The following is a 20,054-nucleotide window of genomic DNA, read 5'->3' as shown; positions in this document are numbered from 1 at the left end:
GAAATTCCATAGGTATATTGTAAGAAATTCTACAGGTCCCATTTCTATTGTTTTTACATTATTTTAGAAAGATTAATGTAGGCACATAATAATAGTAATAACTCAGCTTTCGGAATTGGTACACTTTGCGTTTGTAAAGTGGCATCTATTAATGTGATTCGGGGAAAACCAATTTAAAATATTAATTGTCTACATATTTCAAGGAACCGAGTTTTGAACTAAAAAGCCTACTATTTTCCCTTTCTGCATTATATATCTAACTAGAGGATGCCGGCGACTTCGTCCGCGTGGATTTAAGTTTTTAAAGATCCCGTGGGAACTGTTTGATTTTCCGGGATCAAAAGTTGCCTTTGCCAATTACAGGGACGCAAGCTACCTCGGTAGGTACCTCATACAAATCGGTAAAGCGGATGGGTTTTTGGGAATCCCGTGGGAATTCTTTGATTTCCGGGATAAAAAGTAGCCTATTTCCGTCCCCGGGATATAAGCTAATCTGTACCAAATTTCTTTAGAATCGGTTAAACTGTTGGGCCTTGAAAAGGTAGCAGACAGACAGACACACTTTCGCATTTATAATATTAATATGGATATGGATTGCTGAGAGTCGTAACCCCTTTCCATTGATCACCTAGATTTTCTAGATACTGAAATAAACTTATCTAATAGGTGGAATAGGTACCTATGTCATTCAGCCCACAAGTCGTGGTCTTATTCATAGCCATTCTAGTTTTTATGCCCCCTACGTAAGATGTGTGGAAGTGATCACTTATATTGGGACTTACTCTTTATGCCCCGTAAACTTTCACCCCCGGGGAAAGAAGCGGGGCGAGTGACGCATACGGACAGATTACACCCGTTTGCGTGCAATAAAAACACATTATTGACTATAAAACGAGATTTTATTATATTTTTTATGTAATCATTCAAAATTGAGCGGCTTTTTATGAACCAGATTGTATGGGTGAAAAAATTGCATAAGAGTAAGAAAACTGGGCGTCCCGGCTGTACTGTCAGGATATTCGTGATATCACGAATTATTTGTTTTTCCGAATTCCGATAGTGGAGTTGAACCAATAGCGTAAAATCGTTTAGGCTAGACGAGCGGTTAAATGACTGGTCACTGGTGGCCAAATAACGGCTATTTCGATACATCATAATAGGTATGAATGTGCGCACAAGCGATCATTTTAACATATACTTATTTTATATGATAAATCGAGGCGGCTATTTGTGATATACTTAAAAGTGTTTTAATTCTTCATTGTTTCTTAGCTACTTATCTTAGTTAGTACATACGCCTATATTACCTAAGTGTTCACTGATTTACATTATCTATCTAATTGTATGAAGGGGTAGGTTAGGTTTTAAAATTACAAAATGTAAGTATCTACTTACATAGAATATACAGCTAGGTACATAATATAGGCTTAAAGGCTTAAAATAACTTCATCTAGGTTCAAAGCTATCGAATGTAGGTCCTTTATTTTTCTTTCACAGTGCTAAGAGCTTTGTACAAAGTATGAAAGGAAAACTCACGCGAAATGTTAACACAGTACATTGTGAGAGAGGATGCACTTCACCTTTTGTTTTCGCTTGAGATAAGGCGATAACATCGTCGCTTCATACATGATTTATACTCATGTAAATATTGGAAAATCTACTTTAGCTTAAAAATGGGAAATTCCTTAGTCTTATCCTGTGTAGAGTCCCAAGTTAGGTTAACTTGAACTCAAAGTTAAAATCTACACGCTTATTGAGGCTTGAATGGTCACTGAATACTGTATTGTCTCGTTTCTTTAGTAGATATGGCATTGACCGTCATTTCTTAAAATCATTTCAAACCATTGTCGGCCCACTACGGAGCACCTTTCTCCTCTTAGAATGAGAAGGTCATAGTTTACCACGCTGCTTGAGTGAAGATTGGTAGACTTTACACACCTTTGATGTGGTTTCCTTACCATGTTTTCTTTCGCGTTCAAGCAAGTGATTCACATAAAACGCACATAACTCAAAAAGTTAGAGCCTAGACCTCTTCGAATAGTAGACCGACGTCTTAACTTTTTACCACTAGGCTGTTACCAGCACTAATAATAAATAAAAAGAATTCATATTGAAATGAAAAACAGTAGGTACCTACCTAATACTTTATGATTTAAAGAAGTGAAGAAATACTACATGCGCTAAGCCGGAAATTGACCTGACTAACTCCGTGCGTCTCGATTAATATGCAATCCTTACAATATACCTAACAATATGCACTATGTATTTACAAAAACTAGGGAAAAATTACATTGTGGAAACCGAAATCTCTTTCTTTTACAATTGAAAGTACAATGGACGTAAATGGATATTGTAAGAGCGCAGACAGATATCGGATTCTAACCAATGAACTTTTAACGTGAGTGGAAAGTATTAAGAGGGCTCTCTCCGTCACTCGTTTCATACCATTTCATACAATCGTAGTTCCAATTTCATTTGAATATTAGGCAACCAAAGTCCATGAAATTTTGCAGACATATTCTAGAAACTAATATCTATCTGTGGTTTTCCAGATTTCTGTTAAAATATTCGGTTTCAAAGTTACGCGGTCTTAAAATTTTCATACAAATCTTGGAGCCCCTGTAATTTTAAAACTACATATTTTTAGAAAAATCTAAAACACCACAGACACAGATATTAGTTTCTAGAATAATATGTCTGATAAATTTCATGGACTTTGGTTTTTTCATTTTTCAAATTAAATTGGAACTACGATTGTATGAAACGAGTGGAAACGAGTGACGGAGAGAGCCCTGTTAAAGCACTGATTTTACGGCAGCTACTTGTGATTTGTAGAAATTCGTGCAAGTATTTAAAACCACTATCCAATTAAACAAAACTGTATGAAATGAATTTCACGCTGTTTGGTAGCTAATAGCTACCTAGTACCTACCTATTTATTACCCGACTACGGCAAAGCAAAAAGGAAGGGCTATGATTTTTAGCAGTCTATGTATATAATATACAGGTTTGTATTTATGTGTGTTCCACTGCAGTGCCTACTGAGACGATTTTGATGAACGAAGGAGTTAATCGATTCGTTGTTATGGTCCGGCTGACATAGGCTACATTTTATACAAAAAAAAATCGACGTAATGGATGTTACATCCAGAAAAGTGGGGGTCAACAATTTTTTTTTGCTATTATATCGAGTGGGATATTATTCTTGCTGTTTAACTTTATCCTGCAAAGATATGTTTCAGGGTTTGGACTTAGTCCGTATGACTCTACGACATTTTTTCTACGTTTGAAATAGATGATAACATTTTTTATGAATAGGTTTGTGTATTCCAAGATATCATAAGTCCTCATCTGTTTGTAAGAAATAATTTCCAATATATAATCGATTTTATAAAAAATATATCCCATCTTTATTAATAAACACATTAACACAAAATACATGAAAAATAAAGAAAATTTATCGTATCGTAGAGTAATAGTATATTAAAGGTAGTGGCGTGTGAAAAATCTCTTGCATCAATTTTCTTACGTGGATGCAATGCTGCTTGACCAACCTCACAGTTTTCTCTATATTTTCTATATTTTTCAAGTTTTAGTTCATTAAATACAAGTATGATGCAGCGATTTTATTCTATAAGTACACAATAAATAACTATTTACCAGTTGTAATGCGTCATTTTGTTTTAATTGATTTAATAATTAATTATTATTATAAGTATACATAATATAATTTTCCTCAAAATTTTAAAGATAAACACTTCCAATGCGAACAGCTTCCAAGTATTCTCTTAGATATTTCAATTTCGCTGTATTTCTCTGCGTTTGATTTCGTCTCTGTGTATAAATAACATGATATATATAAATATATATGTACTTATTGCTATCTTCGTTATATATAGACATAATAATAAAAATAATTCCTTCAAGTGCAATAATCGCGGTATTGTTGAATGTCGTACAATTTCTGCAACCTCTGACTCGAGATAACGTGTTTGATAAACATTTATTTACTCTCAAAACTTACTAATATATAAAATAATTATATGGTCGTATGTACTCATACATATTCATTGTATATTGGAAAAAATAGTATTAATACTTTTAAATTTTTGTAAATATAGGATTTCTCCTAATCTACAAAAACCTTTGTTTGATGGTATTATAAATGGTTTAGCTAGCTTTCATTAAATCCTGTTTTTTAAATCCTGTAGGAAATTTTTGATTTTCCGGGTTAAAAATTAGTCTAAGATTCAAGGTGCAAGCTACGAGTAGGTAGGTACCTCTGTACCAAACGTCAAAATTGGTTAAACGGGGTGGGTGAAAAGTTATCAAACAGCACACTTTCGCATTTATAACATTAGCATGGATTAGTATGGAAACACAGGTATGAATTATTGAACAAAGCATTTTAGTTTCACGAAATCTATTGAATGTTTAATTTTTTTTCTTTTCTTTAAATCTGGCTTTACTCTGATTAGCCAATGTCAAGTTTGTGATATTTTCAAGTTATTGAATTTATACAAGTATGGACTCCGTCTGCGCCGGCGCCCGCCGACATACGCCTGAATGTTTAATTGGTTTCGGTGTCACGTTTCTTACTTGAAATATTACACGGGCAGAGCCAGTGAAAGATGATAGTTATAAATAAACATATATCATGTACATATATAATTGAGAAGTCTTGGTCTTTTCTGTTTATTGGCGAAGTTCCCTGCGCCGCTTTCGTTTGTTGGAACAGGACAGCCGTGCAGAATGTTTCGGATACTCGTAATTGGAATTTTATTTGTTTTGGTAAGTAAGATTTGTACACAGTGCGTTTTTTTAACTGGGACAGTATTAGGAAATTCTAAACCATAGGCGACACAGGGAAACTGTCACAGGACGCTTTATGTCTTTTTTAACCCCCGACCCAAAAAGAGGGGTGTTATAATTTGGACGTGTGTATCTGTGTATCTGTGTGTCTGTGTATCTGTGTATCTGTCTGTGGCATCGTAGCGCCTAAACGAATGAACCAATTTTAATTTAGTTTTTTTTTGTTTGAAAGGTGGCTTGATCGAGAGTGTTCTTAGCTATACCTAATCCAAAAAAATTGGTTCAGCCGTTTAAAAGTTATCAGCTTTTTTCTAGTTTTCTTGTAGAAAAGAAGGTTAGATAAACCTTAGGTTCATAATATTCAAGTGTCAATTGACAAATGTCAAGCTGTCAAGATGGACGTTGCCTAGATGCATAATTATTTATTTGAAAATGATGTTTTGGAAAACTCAGATACTTTGGATCGTAGGCGCGGAATAGTCCAAGAAAATCGGTTCAGCCATTTGAAAGTTATCAGCTCTTTTCTAGTTACTGTAACCTTCACTGGTCGGGGGTGTTGAAAATTTTTAATTTACACTTGTTGTGGAAACAATTTTGGCATTGTAAATTTTTAGGTCAAACGTGAGTTGACCATAAAAATCGATGAAATTGACTAATTTTTTTTAATGCCAATTGACTCAGTTTCACGTAAGAATCATTTCATCGACTATGTCAAAATTGTTTTCACAATAAAAGACCTAAAGTTTGCTAAGTAACTTATTTCACTGGCTCACTGACCTCTTTAAAATCAAGAGCTATACTCGTAAGCATGTTCTAGGTAAGTGCGCTTTAGCTTAGGCTGCATCTTCATTTGCCAATTACTGGTTTGATTGCAAACGCTAGTCTAAATAAGTAATAAGGTTTTCTACTGAGCAGTACATGTAAGGTTTCTCTTTTTGTGGTTATCACACTATCACACTAATATTATAAAGGCGAAAGTTTGTATGTGTGTGTGTGTGTGTGTGTGTGTGTGTGTGTGTGTGTGTGTGTGTGTGTGTGTATGTTTGTTACTCCTTCACGCAAAAACTACTGGACGGATTTGGCTGAAATTCGGAATGGAGATAGATTATATCCTGGATTAGCACATAGGCTACTTTTTATCCCGGAAAATCAAAGAGTTCCCACGGGATTTCGAAAAACCTAAATCTGCGCGGGCGAAGTCGCGGGCATCGGCTAGTTTATCATAAATGTACTAACAAACAAATTATAACAATCAACCTCTTATATTCAGTCTGGTAACTGGTAAATTGTAATATTTTTGGCAATATCCCAATGACTGAGCTATCTTCTTACTTTGTTAAAGAATGTTGTGGCATAAGGTGTTAAAAATTAAAAATTTACCGGTTTGTTTTTCAGAGAGTGGATGCAGACTTTTTGACTCAAGAAGGAAGCAGAGGAGCAACTTTGGTAAGTATTTTTAACTTAAAATAGGGTGTTGTCCCAAAAAAAATAACTCAATAGTAACTGGGTGCTAACTTAACTAATACTTACAAATTATACTTACCTACTCAAATGACTTCTTTTTACAGAAACCAATATCAGCATGCTGCGATATTCCGGAACTTGGTGATCCGAAGCCTCTGAGCGAATGTTCGAATCCTAAACTACCAGGGCCGGTGAGTATAACTAAATTTAATACCTGAACCTTAAAGCACTGGTATTTTAACTGGTATTTTTTGGCAGTGATTGGTATTTTTTTAAACAATGAAAGGTATAAAATACATCTGCATTTAACTTAATCAATAACTTATTTTGGCCTCATAGATTGTATACCTTGTATTTCATAAGTATATTGAATTATATAATTAAGTGCTCTTTTATCTACCTATAAAATTAACTTTATAAACTACATTATTTTTGAATAGTTGTGCGTTTTGGAGTTAATAGCAAAATTATATGAAATTCCTTACTACAAACATTAATAATAAACTTGTTCTGATATTTTCATACAACCATTTTTTTCGGAATTACGCCGTTCCGAAAAAAAGGGTATTGTACTTACATAGAGATCATTGGTCAAAATAAAAATCTGTCCACAGTGCAACGACGTTCAATGCGTGTTTGAAAAATCCGGGTTCCTGACAGATAAGCAATCTCTGAACAAAGAGGCTTACCGAGCTCATTTGAGGAAATGGCTGGAGGGCCACAAGGAGTGGTCGGACGCCATAGAGAAGGCCATCAAGGACTGTGTGGACAGAGACCTGAGGCAGTACTTGGACTATCCTTGCAGGGCGTACGACGTGTTTACTTGCACGGGAATTGCTATGTTAAAGGTGTGAGGCGTTGAAATAGTTGGTTTTAGCCACAGAAATAGCCTTTTAGGGCTAACCCTAATTTTTAACCCCCGACCCAAAAAAAGGTGTTATAAGTTTGACGTGTACGTATCTGTGTATCTGTCTGTGGCATCGTAGCTCTTAAACTAATGAACCGATTTTAATTTAGTTTTTTTTCTTTGAAAGGTGGTTTGATCGAGAGTGTTCTTAGTAATAATCCAAGAAAATCGGTTCAGCCGTTTGAAAGTTATCAGCTCTTTTCTAGTTACTGTAACCTTCACTTGTCGGGGGTGTTATAAATTTTTAATTTACACTTGTTTATTCTCTAACTCATTAAAGAAAAAAAATTAACTATCATCGTGATCAACCGATCACCAGCTCATTACAGAGCACGGATCTCCTCTCAGGACTCAGAGTGAAAATAATTCTGGCCCTAGTCTACCACGCTGGCCAAGTGCGGGTTAGCAGACTTCACAACCTTTGAGAACTCTCAGGCATGCAGGTTTCCTCATGATATTTTCCTTCACCGTTAAAGCTATTTAATTACTTAAAATGCATATTTACTGCGAATAGTAAGATGTGTGTGCTCGCGATCAAACCCCCGATCTCCGATTATGAGGCGGTCGTCCTAACCACTAGGCTATCACAGCTTATTTTTACAGCTTAGATAGATATAATTATACATAGATATACAGAAATGCAAAATCATTAGGTATCGCTTCATAATGGCTTCTTCCTCTAGGCGCCTACCAATAAAATGTTTCAAAACAAATAATATGAAGAAGAATTTTTAAATAGGTATTGCATGTTTTGGTAATCTGCAATTAGGTGTCTATTTCTATTAAATTAAGCTATAGATAACTATTTTTGAATTATTTATAAAACATGGTTTTCTTTTTTTTTCAGAAATGCCCTAAAGACTCGTGGAAATGCTGAACACAACACTGTTTTGTACCTACCTACCTACTCTATTGAAACTATTTATTTTGAAATAATGTAAAATAAAAAGAGAATAAAGATGTAACAATAATTTTATATGTATATAAAAAATTTCTATATTTCTGGTATTATATTTTATTTTTAGTATTAATACTCACTTAAAAGGTATTTTTAGGGTTTCGTACCTCAAAAGGAAAAACGGAACTCTTATAGGATCACTTTGTTGCCTGTCTGTCTGTCTGTCTAGAAACCTATAGGGTACTTCCCGTTGTCCTAGAATCATGAAATTTGGCAAGTAGGTAAGTCTTATAGCACAGATACAGGAATAAATCTGAAAACCGTGAATTTGTGATTACATCATTAAAAAAAAATTAAAATGTGTTTCAATTTTCAAAGTACCTAAGATAACTATACCAAGTGGGGTATCATATGAAAGGGCTTTACTGGTACATGCTAAAACAGATTTTTATTTATTTTTATGTATGATAGTTTTTAATTTATCGTGCAAAATGGAAAAATACCCGAGTACGGAGCCCTCAGTGCGCGAGTCTGAGTCGCACTTTGCCGGTTTTTTTTAATCTGCATTGTAGCCAATAGTGAGCCGCGAGTGTCCGCCAATCAGAGGTGATTGCGATCGTGACGTAGCTGTAATTTTACCGCAATCGAGCAACTCTAGCACGATTCCGTAAAACCTGCATCAATCATTATTACAATCGCAATTGTTGTTATTGGCTAAAATGCTATTCCTTATGCAATAGTGAGCGAGCATCAACGATTGCGATTGTGGCATTGTAGCTGTCATTCTACCGCAATTGAGCTGCTGACTATTATATTGTTCGGTGCTGCTGGTGTTTATTTATGATGACACTTGGTTACTATTCAGTTTATTTTTAATCGGTCGTTAAATTAGATACTTAACAACAGTCATATTTCGTAAAATTGGTATCATGGTATTTTTAACAAAACAACCTTACTAACTAAATCTGATGTTAATTTGTAACCACGACAGCCCTAGTACAAATAAATCGGCAATAGATTACAACAATGATATACCAGTATCAATACCTACATTCATTGTTCCATCTACCATTGACTGTTGTATCCAAGGCTCTACCAATGCATCACGAATCGATTGCTCGTAAGGACATCCGCCAGTATACTGATATCTGCATTAATAAAGTATTCCTTATCACAAACAATGTCCTACTTTCTTTATATAACCACTAGTTGTACTCGGTACAACCTACATTTATATTTTTTATGTTTGTTTGGAAAACATTATAATAATATTATAAATGCAAAAGTATGTCTATCTCTTCGTCTGTCTATGTGCTAGTTTTTCACGGCCCATTCGATTAATCGAATTTGACTATCCATAGCAATATTATAAATGGAAACGTCTGTCTGCTAGTTTTGACGGCTTATAAACAGGGCTCTCTCCGTCACTCGTTTCATACAATCGTAGTTCCAATTTCATTTGAATATTAAGCAACCAAAGTCCATGAAAGGAGATCATTCTAGCTCCATACATTTTTGGGCCTTTTCTGAAAGTGCCGGCCAACGAAAAAAAATGGTACGGATCGTTAGAACTAGCCATTTGGAGTAATAGTTGATATGGCAGAAAAGTTGTAGGATTGCTCTGAACCAAGTTATACAAGGTCGAAGATTCGTCATTTTCATACATTTTATTGATTTCTAAAAGTGCTGGGAAACATAAAATAATGTTAGATATTGCTAGAACTAATGATTTGAAGCAATTGTCATTATGACCCGAAGGCTGTGGGGCCATTATATGTCGTGTTATACAAGTTATACAAAAAATTAATATACTTTGTATAATTAATTGTAACCGATTTTATGATTTTGTTACTGTTCTGATTGTTTTATACGAATTTGAATACACGTACAATTATTTTGACTCCCACGAAGTGCTGGATCAGCTGCAATGTGGACAAAATTCGTTTATACATACCTGGATTGTATGCGGCCTTGTAATACTAGGTGATATCCAGCCATCTCCCAAACTTCTGTCACTGGGATATCTCCGGCGAGCTCTGTGATGAATACACCATTTGGTTATAAGTACTGTTCACCATAGTAACTACGGGCTTGCTTCAGTCGATAGCTGCCCAAAGCAACCTGCGTCGATTCTTCTGTGAATCTAGGAAAGTCATTGAACGGAGAATGTCGGCTTCCATAGCCTGGAAATGAGCTCTTCTTCTATTATAATTACATATTGTTTGTGATAACAAGTTCTGCTGAACTGTTTTGCTCACTGGCCGTTCATGGATTACGTCAAGAAAATCAAGTGCATGCACGTTGTTGTCTATCAGAACATGATAGCCGTTCAGCAATGCTGACAAAATCCTGAAATAATCGATCATGTTACTTAATGTCCGGTTACAAATCCTGAATAACCCTGAGTAAACAAAAATCTCTTCCAAAGCGGTCGTTAATCATTTACATTATCCAGCAGCAATTGGTAAAAAGTCTAGATTTATTGGCTTCGTCAGTAGTTAGCTGGGTTTTTACTGATGTTTTGTTACTGGCATTTGTGCCACATAACCGCACACCTCAAGAAAGAAAGGTATACTCAAGATTGTTTATGGTATCTCTAAAACCATGGACTAAGATAAAAATCCAGTAAAAATCTTCTATATCATTTAAGGTATCATTTAAAATCTAGGCATTGTAAGTTGCTGCAGCGTGTAGATTATTGTTCCATCGCAACAAATATAAAGCCTTTTAGTGGTTTCAGAACTTGTGGTTAGGGTATGATTTTCACTGAAAAAAGTAATTAGTGCTTTTCTGAAGATATATGTACATGCCTGCATCTGTCTGTACATGCCCTTTATAGATAGCCTTTCTTTCTTGAGGCATGTGGTCATGTGACACAAATGCTAGAAACAAAACATTTATATGAAACCCAGCTAATTACTGACCAAACCAATAAATCTAAGCTTGTTACCATTTGCCGCTGGATGGTGGAAGTGATGAACAATTGCTTTAAAAGAGATTTTCGTTTGCTCAGGATTGATCAGAATGACCGGGCATTAAGTAACGTCATCGATTATTTCAGGATCGCGGTAACATCGCTAAACAGCTATCATGTTCTGATAGACAATAACGTGTACTACAGACGTGATTTCCTTGACAAAATCCAAGAATGGTCAATGCGCAAAACAGTTCAGCAGAACTTGTTATCACAAACAATATGTAATTATAATAGAAGAAGAGCTCATTTCCAGGCTATGGAAGCCGACATCCTCCGTTCAATGACTTTCCTAGATTCACAGAAGAATCGACGCAGGTTGCTTTGGGCAGCTATCGACTGAAGCAAGCCCGTAGTTACTATGGTGAACAGTACTTATAACCAAATGGTGCATTCATCACAGAGCTCACCGGAGATATCCCGGTGGCAGAAGTTTGGGAGATGGCTGGATGAGATCACCTAGTATTACAAGGCCGCATACAATCCAGGTATGTATAAACGAATTTTGTCCACATTGCAGGTGATCCAGCACTTCGTGGGAGTCAAAATAATAGTACGTGTATTCAAATTCGTATAAAACAATCAGAACAGTAACAAAATCATAAAATCAGTTACAGTTAATTATACAAAGTATATTAATTTTTTGTATAACTTGTATAACACGACATATAATGGCCCCACAGCCTTCGGGTCATAATGACAATTGCTTCAAATCATTAGTTCTAGCAATATCTAACATTATTTTATGTTTCCCAGCACTTTTAGAAATCAATAAAATGTATGAAAATGGCGAATCTTCGACCTTGTATAACTTGGTTCAGAGCAATCCTACAACTTTTCTGCCATATTAACTATTACTCCAAATGGCTAGTTCTAACGATCCGTACCATTTTTTTTCGTTGGCCGGCACTTTCAGAAAAGGCCCAAAAATAATGATCTCCTTTTACAGACGTATTCTAGAAACTAATATCTGTGTCTGTGGTGTTTTAGATTTTTCTAAAAATATGTAGTTTTAAAATAACAGAGGCTCAAAGATTTGTATGAAATTTTTTAAGACCGCATAACTTTGAAACCGAATATTTTAACAGAAATCTGGAAAACCACAGACATAGATATTAGTTTTTAGAATATGTCTGCAAAATTTCATGAACTTTGGTTGCTTAATATTCAAATGAAATTGGAACTACGATTGTATGAAACGAGTGACGGAGAAAGCCCTCTTCACCCCGACCCAAAAAGAGGGGTGTTATAAGTTTGACGTGTGTATCTGTGTATCTGTCAGTGGCATCGTAGCTCCTAAAGTAATGAACTGATTTTAATTTAGTTTTTTTTTTTTTGTATAAAAGGTGGCTTGGTCGAGAGTGTTCTTAGTTATAATCCAAGAAAATCGGTTCAGCCGTTTGAAAGTTATCAGCTCTTTTCTCTGTACATTGTACAACCTTCACTTGTCGGGGGTGTTATAAATTTTTAATTTACACTTGTATTCATTTAACTCATTATGGTGAAATTTTGGCACATAGACAGTTTGCATCCCGGGGAAGGACATAATACACTTTTATTCCCGGAAAATCAAAGCGTTCGTACGTGATTTAAAAAAAAATCTGAATCCATAAGGAGAAAGTTGCAAGCATCATTTACTTGGTACCTACCTACAAAGATCGCATGCATCCCTATTCCCTGCTCATGCTATCCGGGCTGATAGATTACTTTTATCCCTTGAGGCGGAGCACAGGAGTCGCGAGGATATTACGATTTCTAGTTTGCCTGTAGTGTAGATTGCTAATAAAATTAGGTTTATAAAGGAAATAGAAATTTGTAATAATAAGAGCTGCGTAAATAAAACATAATAATTAATCGGTTATTAGCCAATAGTGCAATGTACCATTGTTGTCTTATAACACCAAGGTTTAAACTTAACACTGAATCAACAAGCATGACGCCTTGAGGACATCCGACAATTACATACTTATTATGCCTGGGCCTTGCTTTAGCGCAGATGCATTGTTTGCTATTTCTTTAATTATATTAATAGGCACCCTTTAGGCACGCGCTTCATCTTCTGCATCATCACTTGCCAACAGATCTGATTGCAGCCAAACGCTAGTCCATAACTAAAAAAAACTAAATTAGTCTTTAGAGCCCTTTCACAACACTTGCGATGCGACGTCGCTTTGCAAAACTCAAGATTCAAGGATTTACAAGGAAATCGCAAGAGGTGCGACGTCGTTCCTGCGATACGATATCGCACCGCAAGTATTGTGGAAGGGCCCTTAGTTATTTTGAACAGATAGCCCGCTGTAGAAATGAAAGTACCTATGGAGAAAGTTATCATGGTTGGGAACGTGGAAGGCGAACGAGGAAGATCTCCTATCTGGTGAAGTGGTCCAACTGAGGGAGACTGGTGCGCTCTTTACGAGGCTGTTACTATGATTATAATACTTTGTGATGTTAAAAACAGGACCCAATGGAAGGACATTATTTACCGCAAAATTTTGACTCACCTGTGAGGTGATCATTATTCTCAGTCATTAGAGACTGACTGGAGAGAGAGAGATTTATTTCATCATCCAGTTTTTTCTATTCGATGAAATGAAAATTTATTAATCAAATTTAAGTGGGTACCTGAGTTTCATGGAGTCCTGGCCCCTAAACTAGGATATCTTTGAACTGGCCGTCACCCCATGCTACCAAATATCTAACTCTATTCCACAGGTTTCCCCACGATATTTCCTTCACCGTTAAAGCAAGTACAATACCTACCAATATAGTATAGGTAATACCTATTTAACGGCTTAAAACGCACATAAGTCTAAAAAGTTGGGGGGCGTGCCCAGGATCGAACCCTGCACCTCCCAAGTAGGAGGCGGACGTCTTTTAACCTATAGGCCATCACTCTTACCTTTATTTTCATGTTATTTATAATATGATAAGCGTAATAGTTTATTTTATTGGTTATAATATAGCTACTTATTGCACGAACACACGCATACCTTGGTGGTTTCCCGTCAGTACAATGGCCAATAATGATTGCAGACTATATAAACCTAAGCCCACCATGTTACGCCGTCATTTAACCATCGTTTTTCAGTCAGTTTCCATATAATTTGTTCACGATGCTTGGGATTTTCAGTATTTCATTACTTTTCACTATTTTTCAGGTAAGTTATATAAAGTCACTATAAATTAAGGTACTTAATGATTATTTATTATTATTATAATCTGCAAGTTGCAACTTTAAAAATTATAAAACAAATGTATTGTCAAAGGAACTTCAATTGAGCAAAGCTCATACGAGTATATTTTTAACCCCCGACCCAAAAAGTGGGCTGTTATAAGTTTTACGTGTGTATCTGTCTGTGGCATCGTAGCTCCTACTCTAATGAACCGATTTTAATTTACTTAGTTTCCTTTTTTTGTTTGAAAGGTGGCTTGATCGAAAGTGTTCTTAGCTATAATCCAAAAAAAATCAGTTCAGCAGTTTGAAAGTTATCAGCTATTTTCTAGTTACTGTAAAATTCACTTTATGATTAAATAAACTAATCGAATATCAAACCATATCTACATGTGAAAAACCGCAACTTGTCTGCTTCCCGCAAACACAATAGCCATGACCAATAAACTAACTATAAACGCACAATTCTCACATTATCAACTCCATCAATGCACCATCGCTTTCAAATTGACAATGGGTTGGATTGGCCGTTAGATAAGTACGCACTAAATGCAATATTTTTCGCCATTACTATCTATTTGCAAAGCAGTTTTCATATTCCTTGCTTTAACGGTGAAGGAAAACATCGTGAGGAAACTGGCATGCCTGAGAGTTCTCCATATTATTCTCAAAAGTCTCCCAAACCACAGTTGGCCAGCGTGGTGGATGGCCTAGCTAGACCATTCTCGTTCTGAAAGGAGACCCGTAGTCAGTAGTGGGTCGCGATGGATTGAGATGAGACAGTTAATAGGAAATCATCTGTCAGGTTTAAAATAAACAGGCGTTCAACGCTTGTTTAAGTTTTTTGTGGTGTGACCGGAAAAACTTCTATGAAATACCTAACTAATGCCTACAGAAAATGGATCTGACCTGAAACTGAACCCAAAGAAACTATGATCAGAAGTCTAAGTACCTATTTACTAAATGGAAGAACGCGATTTTTTTAGGACCACCTTTTTTTGCATTGTTAGTTTTTATTATTAAAATAAGTCAGTTTGCACCCTATTTTGCCTGAAACTTACTTTTCAAATACATACTCTATTTCAGGCTGCAACGTCGCAAATACCAGAGCACTGCAGGAGACCTCCAGCTGGAGTGGTAAGTAAAGTATTAAAAATGTTAATATTTTCACTTAGACATAGATTTGTTTGCCTTAGGTTGCGTTACAGCGCTATCTAGTATCTAGCGTAAGAACCACCTACGACAAAACTAAAAATATCCGAACCTTCCTCGTCTTAACAGTTTCCAAAATCCTACATTTAACGCTAGGTAGCCTATGAATCGCCTATTTTTTAGGGTTCTGTACCTCAAAAGGAAAAACGGAACCCTCATAGGATCACTTTGCTGTCTGTCTGTCTGTCTGTCCGTCGTGTCTTTCAAGAAACCTATAGGGTACTTCCCGTTGATCATGAAATTTGGTAGGTAGGTAGGTCTTACAGTACAAGTACAGGAATAAATCTGAAAACCGTGAATTTGTGGTGACATCATTTAATAAAAATTAAAATGTGTTTCAATTTTCAAAATAAGATAACTATACCAAGTGGGGTATCATATGAAAGGGCTTTACCTGTACATCCTAAAACGGAATTTGTTTAATTGTTATGTATAATAATAGTTTTTGATTTTTCGTGCAAAATGTCGAGTCTGACTCGCACTTGGCCGGTTTTTTATTTTGTTTCACGTCACCCATAGCCTAGTATTTGACGGATCGTCGATTCAGAATCAAACCGAGTGGTTCCTCATTCTATCTGGTGACAGTGTGTCGGTCGCAAACACCTTTGATACGCTGACACCATTGAACTAAATTAGTACCTATTCAATCAAAAATCATGTTTTATGAAGTTGTCAAAATTAGTATGCTACAGGGAATCAAGTTGTAAAGGTTAGGTATAATATAGAGTTGTAAGCAAAAACGAATTGCAGTTCTTAAATTTTTTATTTGGAATGACCCGTCTAGTACGTAGTAGGTACTAACAGAGCGTTTGGTGTTGCAAATAACAGTGCTCTTCTTATAACTCCTGATTCTACAAACTCTACGTGGAAAGGACCCCATCTCGAAACTCGAACCACCACAAGACAAGACCAGCCGATATGAACCACGTTTTAACATCGTTAATGTTAGCAGGTCAAACCTGGCGATTGCTGCAAAATACCACCTATGTTCACTGAAAAGGACTTCAAGGAATGTGGTATTAAAAACCCAAGACAAGAACATAGAGGACCACCAGATGTAAGTTTTTTTTTTAATGTATCGACTTTTCCGATCTCTCACTCTCCTTTGCCCACCAAAAAGCCTTGCTTACGCAGTTTTACTACGTCGTTGACATAATGAAGTCCACCGCTGGACATAAGTCTCTTGTAGATACTAGATTCACATACCGCGGTATTGTGCCGCCTGAACCCAACGGCTCTCTGCGACTCATTTCTGCCAATACTGCGTTTTCTGACGAGCCTGCCATTCCAGCATCTTGGAACCCCAATTTCTATCACTGTTCTATCTATCCCCGCCCATTGCCATTTTCAGCTTTGCAACCCGCAAAGCGAGACCACGCCTTCACTCTCACACTTACCCTCGCGTAGTGTTAAGAGAGGGAGGATCCCAAGCTACAAAATTATGTATTAGCTTATGTACTAGCTGGTGCCCGCGACTTCGTCCTCGAAACTCTTTGATTTTTCGGGATAAAAAGTAGCCTATGTCACTCTCAATCAATAATTCTGTTGCTCCATTGCCGCGTGATTGAAAGACAAACCAACAAACAAACAGTTTCGCATTTTATACATGGGTAGGATAATCACTACCTAATCGAATAAGTGTGAAAAACAGTTACCAGGAATTCCGTAACCTCAGTTACAATGGTTGTATTGTGAAACGTTATTACGATAATATATTGTTATGGTCGACGCAATGGCGTCAATTAATAAATAATAAGAAAAGTTATAATTATATTGCGTCAGTTAATTATTGCAATAATTGATGGCATCAATGAATCATTTAGTGACAATAGGTGAACATTGTTCAATATTTTTTATTCAAATAAACTTTTACAAATGCTTTTGAATCGTTATGTGATTCTACCACCCTAAATGTTCATATCTACATTCTCTGACTATTTTAGGAACTGATTGCCTCGTTGCTCCAGTTATTTGGTTGAATATCATGAGGTCTCCGTTTTAGGTTCCTGGTCGAGCCAAAAAGTATGTACCTAATTGGATTTTCAGTCAAAACCCAAGTACTTACATACTATTTCTGTTTCTTAGTAGGTAGCATTTGCAGCCTGGAGTTGGTATTTTATACCCCAGTGCTTTGGGGAGCATGCAAAGCTATCCTGTCTTCGATATCTCTCCAGATATCTTGGATTCCGTCCCAACAGCCTATAGAATGTAGAGTGCAGCTATATTTCTGTACACCCCTGTACCTACAACTTTTTTGCGTAGTCGCTAGTTTCCGTTAAGATTGACTGTCGTAGCCACAATTGGAGAAAATTAATAAAAGAAAACTATTATTTCAGTGTTCTAAACAAATATGCCTGATGAAGAGGTATAACCTTATGAAGGATGATGAAAATTTCGATGCGGAGGCCGTGGCTGGACTCCTCAACAAATTCGCTGGCGACAATCCTGAATTTAAGGATGCAATGCAAACATCCAAGGAAAAATGCTTGTCTGGTAATCTGCCTGGACCACCCCATATCTGCGAGCCTACTAGGCTTGCCTTCTGCATCATGCTGACGACTTTCCATGTAAGTATTTTACACGACTGCCCAAACATTGGTCAAGACGAGTCGGACTCGTGCACGAAGGTTGAACTGTACAATCGTGCAAGGAAATATCACTTTTTTTTTTAAATTTTGATAGGGGCTCACTTTGAAATTTTCATTATTAGATGTTAAAGCGGCAATAAAACTACACATTCGGTGAAAATTTTAGCTCTCTATCTATTACCGTTCTTGAGATACAGCCCGCTGACAGACAGACGGATGGACGGACAGCGGAGGCTTAGTAATAAGGTCCCGTTGGGATTCTTCGGGTACGAAAACCAAAGAAGGAATATGTAATGTTTTCAGGGCTCATGTATGTTCCCACCATAACTTATAAATGCCTGAACAGATTAAGATGAATTCTCATTAGAATCCTATTTCCGAGCGCCGCTGGCTATAACTATTTTGAAAAATAAATTATACAGCTGTATGTATGAACCAACAAAAAAACAATATTAGTAGTGATGGCAGACTTGAGACAGCAGTGCAAACCGCAATCGGGTTTTTAAAAACTTCTAAAATTACTTTTGGTTTCAATGCAGCGCCGGCTAGTAGATATAGTTTCTTCACAACATGGTTTTTATTTTATTTTTTCAGGAATGTCCAACCTGGGAGAACAGCGACAACTGCAAGAAACTTAAAGACCACATGGACGAGTGCAAGGCTTATTTTCCTAAATGAGAAGTGCTCTTACATATTCGATTAAAGTTTAAGGCTTAGTCCGCACAGTAATTTTTACTCACGCGATCATTATATTCGCGCGATTTATTTTCCGCGTGCGGAATTTCACGTGCCCACAATGCGAATGCGGCGAGCACCACACAACTCCATACGGCACAAAATATTCGCGCGAATTTAATTAGCGCGTGTTTGTATCAATTCACAGATTTCTCCCCGCGCGAAATTTTATCGGGCAATCCATATCCATAATATGATTGCCAGTGTTACAGAATTGCGAAAAAAAAATCGCGTGATTTTTATTCGCTGTGCGGGCTAGCTGGTATGAAGATGATACCAACGCAACGTATACGAGTGTTATATTATGTAAATAATAAAATTATAGTATTCTATTTTCTACACTTCATTACTTCTTTTTTTTACCTATCAAACGCTATTAGCACATAGCATGCCTTTACAAACAAAATTTTTTATTAACCCCCGACCCAAAAAGAAGAGTGTTATAAGTTTGAAGTGTGTATCTGTGTATCTGTCTGTGGCATCGTATGTCCTAAACGAATGAACCGATTCTAATGTTTGTTATTGTTAGTTTTTTTTTGTTTGAAAGGTGGCTTGATCGAGTGTTCTTAGCTATAATAATAATCGAAGAAAATTGGTTCAGTCGTTTGAAAGTTATCAGCTCTTTTCTAGTTTTCTTGTAGAGGTTTTTGTGTTGGGGGTTTTTTAAATTTTGGGGTAATTTATTTCTAATTTCAGAGCGATTATTATTGGCGTTGTATTTTAACAAAATACAAACTAAACGCCGAACTCATCCACGATAAATATTACGCTTGTCTGGATAGCTGGGCTTCTCTTAATCCCGAGTTCACCAACGTTATCACTACTGCCAAAAACTTCTGTCTGAATATGTATGGATATAAAATACTTCTAGCGGTTGATGGATTCTTTGAGTTTCAAAACTGTATAGGGGATTATGTGAATTTGGTAAGAATTGGAATTTATCCTATTCTTATTTACTTTATAGGCTTAAAATCGCTTAATTAACTACTATAGTCTGGCTTCCATAGCCTCCTAGGCTTTAGCTACTGAGAATTTTATTCTTAGAAATTTTGCTTTCAAGCCACTTGGAAGTCAAAAATATTGGACAAGTCAAAGCTATGCCGTAGGCGTATCGTGACGTTCAGACCATAGTAACTTAGAGAAACGCTGTACAGCCTTATTGCGTACTTCTCAAATGCAGGATTGTACAGTCTAAAGATTGCTTCGAATGTAAAGATTTGATGAATGCCGAGAATTTTACATCTCAATAAAAGGATAAAACCAATACTTTTACCTTAATTTATTTCTAAATT

At 36.2% G+C, this 20,054-nt stretch overlaps 2 protein-coding genes across 3 annotated transcripts; both read left to right on the top strand.

Moving 5' to 3' along the window:
• Window positions 1-4,632: 4,632 nt before the first annotated feature.
• Window positions 4,633-8,189, top strand: LOC123870029. Its single transcript, XM_045913189.1, has 5 exons — window positions 4,633-4,791; window positions 6,208-6,258; window positions 6,381-6,467; window positions 6,891-7,124; window positions 8,031-8,189. The coding sequence occupies exons 1-5, from the start codon at window positions 4,753-4,755 to the stop codon at window positions 8,058-8,060; spliced, it is 441 nt and encodes a 146-aa protein (XP_045769145.1). The 5' UTR covers window positions 4,633-4,752; the 3' UTR covers window positions 8,061-8,189.
• Window positions 8,190-14,061: 5,872 nt separating this feature from the next.
• Window positions 14,062-19,108, top strand: LOC123870028. 2 transcript variants are annotated; one of them, XM_045913187.1, is made up of 5 exons: window positions 14,062-14,213; window positions 15,314-15,364; window positions 16,389-16,496; window positions 17,776-18,006; window positions 18,622-19,108. In XM_045913187.1, exons 1-5 carry the CDS (start codon window positions 14,169-14,171, stop codon window positions 18,703-18,705), a joined length of 519 nt encoding a protein of 172 aa, XP_045769143.1. In that variant the 5' UTR covers window positions 14,062-14,168; the 3' UTR covers window positions 18,706-19,108. The 2 variants fall into 2 exon arrangements, with proteins under 2 accessions (XP_045769143.1, XP_045769144.1); XM_045913188.1 differs by having other exon boundaries at window positions 14,067-14,213; window positions 16,392-16,496.
• The last annotated feature ends 946 nt before the right edge of the window (window positions 19,109-20,054 follow it).

This window comes from Maniola jurtina, chromosome 12 (genome assembly GCF_905333055.1).
Source record: "Maniola jurtina chromosome 12, ilManJurt1.1, whole genome shotgun sequence".
Classification (NCBI taxonomy): Eukaryota; Metazoa; Arthropoda; class Insecta; order Lepidoptera; family Nymphalidae; genus Maniola; species Maniola jurtina.
The sequence above is the reverse complement of the archived record's forward strand: the minus strand, read 5'-3'. Positions and strand labels throughout refer to the sequence as shown.

What these genes read in the sequence shown, in the direction of transcription:
- LOC123870028 (XM_045913187.1), top strand. Translation starts at nt 14,169, where the DNA reads ATGCTTGGGATTTTCAGTATTTCATTACTTTTCACTATTTTTCAG. An exon ending in GGAGACCTCCAGCTGGAGTG is followed by an intron (nt 15,365 to 16,388) that starts GTAAGTAAAGTA and finishes CGTTAATGTTAG; the next exon opens with CAGGTCAAACCTGGCGATTG. An exon ending in TCATGCTGACGACTTTCCAT is followed by an intron (nt 18,007 to 18,621) that starts GTAAGTATTTTA and finishes TTATTTTTTCAG; the next exon opens with GAATGTCCAACCTGGGAGAA.
- LOC123870029 (XM_045913189.1), top strand. Translation starts at nt 4,753, where the DNA reads ATGTTTCGGATACTCGTAATTGGAATTTTATTTGTTTTG. An exon ending in TTGGAATTTTATTTGTTTTG is followed by an intron (nt 4,792 to 6,207) that starts GTAAGTAAGATT and finishes TTTGTTTTTCAG; the next exon opens with AGAGTGGATGCAGACTTTTT. An exon ending in CGGGAATTGCTATGTTAAAG is followed by an intron (nt 7,125 to 8,030) that starts GTGTGAGGCGTT and finishes TTTTTTTTTCAG; the next exon opens with AAATGCCCTAAAGACTCGTG.